The following is a 13,710-nucleotide window of genomic DNA, read 5'->3' as shown; positions in this document are numbered from 1 at the left end:
ATTATAGCTGCTCTGATGAAATGTTTTTAAATTTAATTGAGTTTATTTTTATTCCTTTTTATTGAATTTATTGGGGTGATACTGGTTAACAAACTTATACAGGTTTCAGGTGCACAACTCCACAACATCATCTGTACCCTGTATTGTGTGTTCACCACCCCAAGTCAATTAACCTTAGAGATGAAGAATGTTCTTAAATGGTCATCTGCTCAAGGCTTTAATCACCTTGTAATCATTCACATTTTCCAAGAGTATACTTATTAGGAACATTTTTCCTATGACCAGGTTTACCATGTAGCTAGCAAACTAATCTTGGGCATAGGAACACAAATAATTTGCCTGAGAAAAGACATTGCTTACTCCATGAATAAAGCTCAGAAAGTGGCTCTCAGAAAGACCAAGTAAATACAGAAGCCATATAGTTGTTTAAAGTTTATTTTTATGTGCATACAAGTTTCAAGAAAACAAAACTTTCAAGATATAGAGTATGACATATCAAATGGATTCATTAGAATTATTTCAATTTGTACAGAAACACCAGTATAAAGTACATGTACAAGATACATTATATAATTTTTTGAGGTTTCAAAAGCAGTGTTTTGGTTTTAAAATGTTGATACCATTCACATATCATTCAAGTAACATATTTCAAGTTAAAATTTTTAACAACAACTAAATTAACACATAACTCTAGGACAATCTAAGAGATGAGCTGCCTTTAGCACGATCTTCAAAATAGTGCTGTTCAATTCTTCTACAAAAAGCAAGAAGGTTGCTATAGTTTTTCACCTTCTCAGAAAGTTCATCATTGGTCAATTGTGTGGTAAGAATGGTGTACAGATGGCCAAATACCAGTGCATCTAGTTCAGTAGGCCTAAAACAAAAGTAGAAATGAGAGTAACATAGTGTTTAACTTGTATGGTAGGGTATATACTATTTTTAAAAACATATTATTCATCTATTTAAAAGAAAAACTCACAGAAAGAAATTCTACCCAACTTGATAGAATTTATTGTTTTAACTTAGAGTTTGTTATAAGATATGAAAAATAATTTTAATTATGATTTGCTAGTGTGTGCCTTGCTTTTTGAAGTAGTAGTATTACTTTAATGTGTTAAAATTATATTGGTATGATTGATCATATTCATCTTATTCATTAATTTGTTCACTAGATAAATATAGCATGTCGCCAATGTGCCAAAACCTTCCCTGATGCTAGAGAGATAAAAACAAGAAAGATATTCTAAGACATGGACACAAATTACACAACAGAATTTAGTAAATGTGTGAATAGATGCATAGACAAAATGTTGACAAAGCACAGAGGATTTCACTGCGGTGTGGGACAACAAAATGATACCTGATTACCCAATCATATACTAACAATATATCATTTTATTTTTTTTTAAATATATTTTATTGATTTTTTACAGAGAGGAAGAGAGAGGGATAGAGAGTTAGAAACATCGATGAGAGAGAATCATCGATCAGCTGCCTCTTGCACACCCCCTACTGGGGATGTGCCCACAACCAAGGTACATGCCCTTGACCAGAATCGAACCCGGGACCTTTCAGTCCGCAGGCCGACACTCTATCCACTGAGCTAAACCGGTTTCGGCCAATATATCATTTTAATTTGACCATTTTTAAAGTGATTTAACTTTAAAAATGAAGGTGGTTTCAACAAAAATTTTTCCAGGGGGTTTCCATATAAAAAAAATGAAATTTATCTACCTTACTACTAATGGTCTACATTATATTAAGATAACCATGGCAATTATGAACTAACTAGAGGCTCGATACACGAAATTCATCCAAGAGTAGGCCTTCCTTCCCCAGGCTGCAGGCCCTGGCTTCCTTCTGGCACTTCTGATTAGCATATTATGCTTTTATTATTACAGATTACTGCTATTAGTCCTATAGTGATACAAATTTTTGAGAAAAGATGTGTTAGTCTACCTAAATTGAAAAAATATTATAGTAATCTGGTTTGGCAGGATAGATTGGGGGGGTGGGGGGGGGGGTCCTATCAAATCTAAATCCTAAAGCTACTAACTTACTTACTAGCTATGTGGCCTTAATCACTATTGATAAATAAGCTCATGCAGTTCCATGGCTTTAAATGCCTCTTTATGCCACTAATTCCCAGATATTTATCTCCAGTCCTAATCTTTCCCCTAAACTCCAGAATCATATATTCAGTGAATCAATAAAAAGGTGGTTACACACTAAAACTGTAACTAACCCTTCCCCATTATACTTCAAGTTATTTAAAGGTAACAATGCACATATCTTGATATCCCCAGTTCTTAGTAAAATATCTAAGGAACTGAATCTGTATTTGCTGAATGAAACAAAAAGAAAGCATCTTGCCTAAGTTGTGTAAAATACTTAATTTTTCAAAGTCTCTTTCTCTCTTTTGACATATTCATGAAGTTTTCATAAAAGTCAGATGCACAGTTGATGACCATGTTTAAGAGGGAATACAATAGGATGGTTTAAAAAAAAAACAAAAACACAAGTGTCCTTGGACTTAATAGAAACATAATTCTATCACTATAAATGGACTATCAAGGGGATGAGGGCAGGAAGAGATTAACCAAATAACTTATATAAGCACTAGAGGCCCAGTGCATGGATTCAAGTACCAGTGGGGTTCCTTGGCCTGGCCTGCACCCTATCGCAATCTGGAATCCCTCAGGGGATGTTGGAGAGCCAGTTTTGGCCTGATCACCGCAGGCCAGACTAAGGGACCCCACTGGTACATGAATCCGTGCACCAGACCTAGTATGCATATAAGATCTTTGGTTAATCTCTTCCCCTCCCTCCCTTCCCTCTGAGATTCATCAGTCTAATCCATGTTTCCACACCTGTGGTTTCCACTCCTGCATTGAGCGTCTACCCCCTGGTGGTCAGTGGACATCATAGCTACCAGCTGGTCAGCCGGTCATTTATGCTTTTATATATATAGATAGCCCATGGACACAGACAATAGTACAGAAGGCCTTGGTGTGTGTGTGTGGGGGGGGGGTGGTCAATGGGTGGAATAAAGAGAACAGCTGTAATACTTTCAACAATAAAGATAAATTTTAAATATATATTACTCCCCCCCCAAAAAAAAAACACAGATCTCTAGAAAGAACCAAGGATGTAGATCAAGCATGTCAAACTTGCAGCCGACAGGCCACAAGCCTCATTTAAATAAATTGTAGCAGGTGGATAAATGTAGAGCCTTGGCACTTTGTGAGAAATAATATAAACATCAAAACTTCCATATCCCTAAACACATTTCTCAAAAGATATATCTTATCTTACCAATGCAAAATTTATTTTTCTAATCCTTTTTTATGGTGAACTACCCTTTGCTTCTTATACTAGAGCCATAAAAAGGTGAATATATTCCATGATGCAACTCCCAGTAGTATAGATAGCATCCTTATCAATAAATGCTCTGAATGAGTTGGAAGTATAAATGTATGTTTAACCTGGTATGGTCTAGAAATGCCTCTGAAGTGTTAAAAATGTTCTTAGTTCCAAATATACGTCCACATAACTCAAAAGGTGCAGAATTGCATATGGATAACAAACATACAAAAACTGATCTGAAGTTACATAAAAATAGCTGTTTTGTGGCCAGTTATTCTAGAACAAGCATGTCAAACTCAAAGGCTAACATGGGCCAAATAAACAATATTTAAGCTTAAGAAGCCCACAAAAAAACAAAAGCTTCAATTTTCATAGAAACAGGTTTATTTCAAAAAGTATAGTATAAAAAAAGAACAAGAGCAATGATAAAATTAGTGTTTTCTTTCTGACATTCGGCATCTCTTCTCTGCTACTGTCTTTCCTGCTTTGGGAGAAACCTTGTTCACAGTGATTACTTTCAAAACTGACCCTGGGTCTGACAGGAGATTTATTTCCTTTTAAAACTGTAAATAACTGCTCATACTGTTATATTAGCTGGGCCGCAAATATATTCGTTGTGGGTTGCATGCGGCCCATGGGCCACGAGTTTGACATGCATGCTCTAGAACATCTAACAGGAAGTAGAATACAATATACCAAGTCAAACAACACACACACACACACACACACACACACACACAAACTAATGCACATCTGTTGCCATCCTTACAAATTTCAGCAATTACTTGTATTTATTAACTCTGACATATATAAATTACCAATTTTCTCAAATCTTTCTTCTTACAAAGTATTCTTATAGCAGTGATTAACATAACTATATACTATTACTAAAACTCACAGAACTATGCACATAAAAGTGTCAATTTTACTATATGTAAATTATATAACAATAAACTTAACTTTAAAAAAGCAACAAACTCAGAAAAATGTTTGCAACTCATATGCAAGACAAGCACAAAAAATACATTTTACCCAATATTTCTACTGAATTATTTAATTAAGTCAAGATCCTTAAGTACTTTCCATTTTAATTACCTTTCCTATATCATATGGACAGGAAACATAACATTTGCACCCTTCTGTTTACTAAGTAGTTGGTGAGTTGCAATTTGGATATAAACAGCAATTCTCCTACTAAGACTTTTAACATCTTTCACATATATTATTGCATTTATCTTTATAGACTTTTTATTAGAAAGATATCCCAGGGTGACAAATACATTTTTAAAGTCCTACGCAATTTGTTGCCTTCTTATTATTCTTTCCACATTTCTGATGGTTAGCTACTCTTCTTTCATGTGAATATTAAAATAAAAACAGCACTGTCAATGTGAATATTTTCCTAGCAAGCCACATTTAAATTGTTTGCACTCATCTTTTTTGCTTTACTTATTATGATTCCATACTTTTCTTTCTGTCTCAGTCAGTCTAGTTTCAAAAAGATAAATTTTGTCTGAGTATTCCTTAATCTTTCTTTCCAATTACACCACTAACTTGTCATGTCTTCAGACAACTAGAAATAACCTACATATCCTTTCTTTAAATACTGGCCACTAATCTTTAGGACAGTCATTCAAGTTTGTAAATCAAGCCCCTTGCCATTAATTTTTTCTATATTTTGCGTTTGGATATTTTTGAGCTATTTTCCCTTCATTTTCTTAACAGGTGATTTCTTAATTGAATAAATCTCAATAAAATCCTATTCCTTTCAGAAACTTTTCTCTTAAGATTCCCAAGTATAATTCTTGCACCATTTCTTCAATATACTTCCCTATCTGTATATGAAGCTATAGTTTCAAATTTTACCATTTACTTAATGGTTACTAGCAATATTTTTTTCTTCTTAAAACCTAACTCCTTTTCCAATTCCTCATTCAACTTAACCTATCTTTAACCAACTGCTTCTAGCTAACAGACTTTGTTTGGAAAACAGACCTGCAAGGAGGTCATAAATACTCTGGAATACTATAACTCTTTCTTGATTAAAATATTTCTTGATTTAAAATATATATATATGTCTACTATTTCTTCTCCTTTATTAAAAAGATCATATGTAAATATCACTTTAAGAAAAGTTTTATTTTTTCATTCCAAGTCTACCTTGAAGGGAACTAATGACCAAGTAGTCTTTGCTTAGGTTTCTTAACAGATCACACATCATCAAGATAGCGTAGTGCCAATTTTGTTTTTGTTGCATTTCAGAAATATGACTCAAGATACTTAAAAGCTACCAACCTATATAGTTGAAGGAATAAAAATCCACATGTTTTAGTATCTACCTTATATTATTTATAATATTTTTCAAATTCATTTTCTTCTGCCTTTCCACCATTTAAGCTTCTTTGTCTTCTTTTCCCAATTACTATTCTTACTGCAAGATCTCCCTCAATGACCCCTTTTCCCTTTCTTTCATCAAGTAAAGCTATTGGGCTTCTTTCATGAGCTCTCTCAACAACCCCAGTAGGTAAGCAAGGAGAAAGTTTTATTCTAATTTAAGAGGGTAAGGAGAAGACACATAGGAGAGTCAAGAATAGAATTCAGGGTCTCTAACTTGGATTCCAGTACTATATGTCTTGACTTAAGCCAGTACTCTTTTCATTACTCTTCTAAAGTAAAAGTGCCTATGATAGATAAAGGAATGAGAAAAGTTTTGCCACAACGAAGTACAAATACAAGTTACCTTTTCCTAAATGTAATTTTCTTGCATGTTAATATTAACTAAACAGTTGGGTGAAATTAAAATTAAAAACTAAACCTATTCTTTAATCACAACTGTTAAGGAAAAATGTTTATCTAGGTAAAATTATTTCAAATATGTCTCATCCAGAGCCAAACCAGCCAGGGCTCACAAATATTTCTTGATAAAACAACTTATCCATGATAAAATAAGTTTGTAACCTAACAATATAGACAAGAAACTAACTTTAAAAAAATAAAATTTCTTACTGCTTATTGAAGAAATATGGTTGTGTTCCCAGTCTTTGAGAAAGAGCTTGACAGCACTGGTCAACATCTTCCAAAACCTAATATAGGCAACAGACCCCAAAGAAAAGTATTTAAATTAGCAAAACATTAAAATGTGTCTAAAACTATTTATAACAGAGTTTATAACAAAAATATAAATTTAGGTAATCTTACCTAATAATAGAGAAACATGTAAATTGACTGTACCCCTGTTACGCCCACAGCCAACCAGAGTGAGTATGCAAATTAACCCAACGAAGATGGTAATTTGCATACATACCTGGGTCATGGGAACCTCCTCGGCACCTAGGTCACTCCCAGCCAGCCACTGAGCAGAGGCTTTGGGCTTAGGAAGGGGTCAAACCTACATTTGGGATGGCAGGACAGGGAGGTTCCCCTTCCAAGCCTAAAGCCTGGGGCTGAAGTTTTAGGTTTGGGCAGGGGCCAAGCCTGGGGGGGGTGGGGGGTGGGGTTGATAAAATCAATGGAAACATATCCTCAGGTGAGGATAAAAAGAAAAAGAAAGAAATGTCATATCCTATGAAAGACACATCTTGAAAATGCTTAAAGAAAGTTGTCATTTTTTCATGGTGAAGGGACTGGAGTCTGTGTTGATGAAAACACCTTGGCGGCTGCTTTGACTGGCAGTGGCTGCAGCAGCAGCGTGATGGGGCTGGCGATTTCCCCCGATCAGCCCGGTTGCCTCCCACAAAGAGAGGCCAGACTGCTGCTTAGGTCCGCTCCCAACGGGGAGCGGGCAGGCTGGGCGGAGGACCCCTCCCCAGTGCACGAATTTCATGCACCGGGCCCCTAGTCTTTTATAATACTAGTATATTTAAATTTGACAATAGGTCACATATAAAATATAAATAATATTACCTTTAGAAGACATACAAAGAAAATTTGAAAGCCAATTTCCTTTAAATGCAAGTACAATTAAGGATTACTATCAAGAAAGTTTTTACCTTAAAACTCTACTAGTACTCCCTACAAAAACTGTTTTTGTTGAATCCAATGATTTTACAAATATTAAAAAACCTGCTTCATAAAAATGACACTGCTCACCTATCATGAGCAAAAGCATTTCAATTGTTTTTACACTAGTGGAGGTAGATTTTATTTACTCCATCCCTATTAATTTATCCAAGGTCCCTTATGGCCAATAGCACACATAAGTGAGTTGTCTGGCTAGAACTGGGGTAGCCTTATAAAAGAGACATTAGCTCTAGCTGGTTTGGCTCAGAGAATAAAGTGTCAGTCTGCAGACACAAAGGTTCCAGGTTTGATTCTGGTTAAGGGTGTATGCCTGGGTTGCGGGCTCAGTCCAACATGCAGGAGGCAACCAAGCAATAATTCCCACTTATCACTGATGTTTCTCTCTCTCTCTTCCTCTCCCTCCCTCTCTGAAATCAATACAAAAAATAAAATAAAATAAAAAAGATGTTTAAAATAAATAATAGACATTAATTAGTCTAATGATATTTAAATTCATGACCTTGATAAGATTTATATTTTTTAATCTTGCTACTTCAGTATATCTAAGACCAAAATATTAAAAATATATATATATATTAAGCACTGTATTTAACAGGATGTTTTTTAAGCCCTGATACTGCAGATCAATATTTATTGTCATAAAAGATGCCCACAATATATTGTTAAATGGGAAAAACTTCAGGTTATAGAGTGGTATAATATGATCCCATTTAAGGTAAATATTATTAAGAGATACCTAGAATAATGTTCTCAAAATAGTTAACAGTGGCTATTTCTTGGTGGCTGTATTTCAGGCCATTTTTATTTCCTTTTTATTAACTTTTCTATATTATATAGTTTATTTTACAATCAGCATGTGATTTTTATAAAATCATGTTAAAGAAAATAAGAGCAAATGTTTGTTAGTTTTGTGTTATATTGGGATTTTTTAAGGACTATCAACACAAAAAAGAAGAATTTAATACTTTAAAGGTTTATCTTAAATGCATTAAGGGTTTGTGAACTTCAATCTGAACTGACCTGGTCCAGAGTCTTTTTACCCCATCCAATAGCTTTCATCTTGCGTTTGACTTCCCACTGTTTCTGATAGGCCAGAATACGATTCAGAGGCCAAGGGTAAGGAGATCCATATCTAGCATGTGTGATCTAAAGCAAAAAGATTTTGTTAAAAACATGATTCTTCCTAAAAACAAAGACTACTTTTCACAAATAGAATTCTAAGGGAATCACTGTCAGAGAACACAAATAGAGCAATCTGAAAAAAAACAAAAAAATACAGAGCTTGCAATCTAAAAAATTAAAATTTTAAAACATTCCTTTTAAAAATATATAAACTTTTATGTACTTCGCAACCAGTTATATCAAACAATGACACATAGCTTCCCTAAAATGTATGTGCAAGCAAAATTAAAGTAAGTGAAAAACTATATCACTAATGGTATAAACCACAATGTTTCATTTATGAGCAGGGACTTACAATTCTGAACAAAAGTATTTTCTCATTAAATTTTAATTAAGATAAATGCTGCAGAACCACTCACCTCCCCTACTGTAGCTTCATCACACCACTGGAGATACAACTAGGAACAAAAGAAATAGTCACAAAAACTTAAGAATACAAAAAGAAAATGATAAAAAGAAAGTTATTTCTTGCCATGGTAATTTTTTTATAAACCAACTTTATAAATGTCATATATATGAGGGGCTTTTATCTTACATATAAATATAAAATAATTATATATAATTATTAAATTTAATGGTGGAACTTAATAAAAAGATTTCTTATTCATATAGTAATATCTCCAAATACCATTATTTTACAGATATTATTTAAGTACACTTAACAAGGCCAAATAAAGTGATAAGTAAGCAAGAATCACTCCTTTTTACAAACAGAAAAATCAAAGTGAAAATATCAGGCAATTTGTTCAAAGATAATGATCAAATAATTTGGGTAAGCATCCTAGCTCTTAAATTGCTTGACTATTTTATTATTTCTCAATAACTTTAAATAACCCATAAAAAAACATTATCTTTTAGGAGAAAAAAAGCTTATTTTTAAGGCCTATTATTTTCTATTATACCTCTGCAGTCAATAGCATATTGTTGACTAATTCCATGTAGGCTTTCATTTCTGCTTTTTGGACTTCATCCAACCCATCACTAAGAGAATGGCCCTAAAGGGAATTTAAAAAAATTTAAGAGCATCATATTAAATATACAAAAACTTTCAGTTATGTTACTACCAAGTAATATAACATCAATCCTTTTACTGCAAATGTCCAATGGATTAATTTCCAAAATATTTCCAAAAAGAAAATTATTTTATATCAAAACTTTATTATATACTCTATGGCTACAATATATTAATAAGTCGTATTTGTCATTATAAAATGATTCAATGGATAAAATTACGTTATCAACTATTTCACAAAAGAAAAAAATAACAATGGTCTATAAACATTGTTACTTTTAGAGACTAACCTAATTAATAATAAAATAAATACCAAAAGATTGACATGCATTACTTACAAATTGGTCAAAGATAAATAAAAGTATAGGGAAATAGATACTAATTTTTAAAATCTACATTACAGTAATGAGTGAATGCATAAAATGATATAGCCTTTAGTTCAATCTGGCAATCTGTTTTTAAGATTTTAAATATGCATACCCTAACATCACTATATTACTCTTAGGAACTTATTCTAAGGAACTAACATCACTATATTACTTAAGTTCCTTAGAATAAGTTCCTAAGAGTAATATAGTGATGTTAGGGTATGCATATTCTAATCTGACAAGTGAACAAATGTGTATGTACAAAAATATTTCTTGTAGCACTCAATAACAGCAAAAAAATTGGCAACTTACAACTAAGTATCCATCAGTAAAGACAATAAATTATAATATATCTAAATTGTAAAAAATATATATAATTTAAAAGGGTAATTTAAATATATATATATGTAAATTTATATATATATATATATATATATATATATATATATATAACTATGGAAAAATTTCTAAGCATACTGATGATTTTAAAAGAAGATTGCAAAATAATTAATAATAGTATGATCTATGATTTTCTATATATACAAAGAAAAAAGTCAGGAAGGGTTTCCCCAAAATGTTAATGGAGGCTGTCCTTTAATAACTATTAAAATCTAAACTGAATAATTCAAATGGATAAATTAATATATTCAACTTCTAAACAGATCCTATATCTCCCTTCTTAAAGGTTAATTTGACATTTTTCAAAAACCTAAGTTTTCATTCATGCCAAAATTCTCATAAGCATAAGTTACAAAGTTATCTACGATTCTGTAAAAATCAAATTACCTCTTTTGCCAATGGTTTTCATTATTTAAAAAACGTGCACTTCAGAAATATTTCTCCAGTAGTTTATACTGGCATTTTCTAAAACTAGGTTAAAATCAATGTAAATGTTCAAACATGCTTAAAAATGGTGAATAACTTATTTAAGAGTAGCTGTAACCAAATTCATTTGGTGTCTTTTTTATTACCTTAGCTTTAACGAATTGAACTATTGGACCAAGTTCTGATACTACTTGATTTCCTACATGAATAAAAGGTACTTTACCTGTTGGGAAAAAAGAAAAGTGTGAAAACACTGTCAGTATAGGAAAGTTTGTGCTAATAAACATAGGAAACTGACACAAAACTGAGATATGTTTTATTAATATAGAAAACTATAACTTTTGAAAATTATAGTTAAATGTGTATGTTAAGTTCTATAATTTTAAATACTGATTATTTACTAATTTTAAAATAAAAGACAAAAGAAATATTTGAATTATTTATTTACATAATTCTCACTTATGTATAACAGATCACAATAGTCCCCTTTCAGCACTAACAAATCACTCTATAGTAAATATTAATTATTCAATTACATGAACCAAGCCCAGATACTGGTTCATGACCACTGATAGATTTCAAAGAAATTCAACTGGGCCTTCTTTTCAATCCATATTTTAAAATACATTTAAGAAGATTTCCTTTTGTGTCTTCTACTTTCAAGTCTGATATTCATTAAGGTTGATATATTAAGTACATAATGGTGTATTAATAAATGTCTTTGAATCAGAAATTAAGAGAATTAGCAATCCTTGTTAGTTTATGAGTCATAATATCATAATACAAAGTATGCCTAACATATATTGGAAAAAAGAACAAGTAGGATACTTATAAACGCTGGCTTTTCTAAATAAATGTCATGTTAAAAAATTATTTCATTCCTATAAGCACTAATAGTTGATGAAATTATCAGAGACGATGAGAACAAAATATTCTCCAAGTAGCAATAAAGTTTACCCCCAAAACTAGAGAATAAACTCTGCTGTCAGGCCTAGTTCAAACAGAGTTCACATTAACAGCAGGCTTCTTCATGGTCCTTTTCAATAGATTCACTCCTCTCTGGCTCAGTTAGCCTGAGGGTAATGGATGAGGTGCAAAGCACCAACAAAAGCTTCATATGCATCCATAGGATAACATATTACAAAGGAGAGTCAGGCCTCTTAGAACACAACTCAATAGATGTATTTAGAAGACATATTCATGTTAAACAACATAGAAACACTGAATTCTTCATTCTTTTCTTCTACTGTTTTATAAATCTTGCAATAAAAGAAAATAATTTCTTATTTGGATAAGTATTAGGGCATATGTTTTTAGTGCAGATCCTTTGAGATAAAATAATCTTAGAATGAAAACTATTTATTTATGAATGCCTATTCTGAAGGGTATTTCTGGGGTGTAACATTTTGAGAGCAAAGTATATTTCTCCTTTTCAATAACCAGTTTGGAGTTCTTAGAAGAAATTTCATTTTATTTCGTTTCTTAAAAACATTTTGAGCACTGTGGATTCTGAAAAAAGGAAGCAGTGTTAATAAATTAAATACTTATATATCATGAATTATAAAAATATACTAAAATATAAATAGCCAGGGAGTCTTTATGACCAAAACAACTGGATGGCCAACTGAACAGCAGGCTGCGTGGGGCGACAAGGCCGGCAGGGGGATTAGGGAGGGAGGACTAAATGACTGAACAAGCAGTCGAACTCAGATTGGAGAGAATGCAGACTAGGCTGAGGGGACCTCCACCCTATGTACGAATTTTGTGCACTGAGCCTCTAGTGGCATGTGCTCTGGGCTGGAGTAGAACCTGGGACCCTTCAGTCCACAGGCTGATACTCTATCCACTGAGCCAAGCTGGCTAAGGCGCAAAACACAGTTTATATCTTATATTTTCTTTTGAAAATGTACTAAAATTTAATCACTCATAAAAGCTGTACTTATTCTTGAATTATTATTATTATTATTGTATTATCTTCCCCATGGATATCTGTAAACTTACTTTTGCCCCACCCTCTACAGAGTATTCATATAGAATTTTAGAATTTTCAGTGTGTATGGAGAGAGCATCTTCACAGCTTTTGACAATTATTACTACCCTTAAGAACATAAGACGGGGAAAAAAAATGTTTAACACAAGGTATCATTACAATGAAGAAACAGGAAAATATTCCCCTAAAAAAAAAAAATGTAGCACACTTATGCCCATCAGTTATATTCAACAAGATTTATTCATAAAAGTATGACTATATGCTATTATTGCCCCAGCAAAAGCAGTTATAATAATCCATATCAATTCTATTTAGCATTTATCAGCTTTGTGGCATTATCCTAATAAAGAGGGGGATATGGAAATTTACTGTCACTCAGCCACAAAGATGGCAGCACCCGTAGCCACAAGATGGTGGCACCCATAGCCACAAGATGGTGGTGCCCAGTCCTCTCAGCCCTGCCGGAGTCTCCCTGTCCTGGGGGGCGGCTGCTGAGAGCAGGCAGCGTGAGCAGCAGAATGCTTGCTTTGTCCAACTGGGCCACAGCGGCCTCTGGGCAGCAGACATGGAGCAGTGGGGCGGGGCGAATGCTTGCGCCATCGTCCCAGTGACGAGGCAAGCGTTCCACACCTGGCCACGCAGGGCTTCTGGCCAGGCTGAACGCGGAATGCTTGCATTGCTGCAGGCCGGGCTGAGGAACTCCCTACCCTCCCCATGCATGAATTTTATATTAAAAATATCTAATCATTCTTATTTAAAGCTGTGCTAATACATGACACATAGAAAAACAGTACTGATTATGAAAAATATCAGAAAGGATAAAATCTTAATAGAAAGTATTTTAAAACTTGTTAAAATGAAAAGAACTAAAAACTAAAAACATTCAGAGATGACATTAAGACCTATGACAAGTTAATTTAATTATTTCACAATTTCTCTTCTTCCAT

The 13,710-nt window shown here is 33.1% G+C and overlaps 1 protein-coding gene across 2 annotated transcripts in view; it reads right to left on the bottom strand.

Annotated features, from left to right (window-relative positions):
* Positions 1-419: 419 nt before the first annotated feature.
* MTX2 (metaxin 2) overlaps positions 420-13,710 on the bottom strand; it is a 51,202-nt gene continuing 37,911 nt past the window's right edge. For both annotated transcript variants that reach the window (XM_084892677.1, XM_084892676.1), the window contains 6 exons: positions 10,920-10,996; positions 9,471-9,563; positions 8,928-8,966; positions 8,407-8,532; positions 6,373-6,449; positions 420-874 (listed from right to left, as the gene is read on the bottom strand). In XM_084892677.1, the coding sequence (XP_084748803.1) occupies positions 691-874; positions 6,373-6,449; positions 8,407-8,532; positions 8,928-8,966; positions 9,471-9,563; positions 10,920-10,996 (596 nt within the window). In that variant the 3' untranslated portion in view covers positions 420-690. The remainder of the gene's footprint in view (positions 875-6,372; positions 6,450-8,406; positions 8,533-8,927; positions 8,967-9,470; positions 9,564-10,919; positions 10,997-13,710) is intronic.

This window comes from Pipistrellus hanaki, assembly GCF_964339955.1.
Source record: "Pipistrellus hanaki genome assembly, chromosome: 8".
Lineage (NCBI taxonomy): Eukaryota > Metazoa > Chordata > Mammalia > Chiroptera > Vespertilionidae > Pipistrellus > Pipistrellus hanaki.
This window is presented reverse-complemented; position numbering and strand designations above follow the sequence as displayed.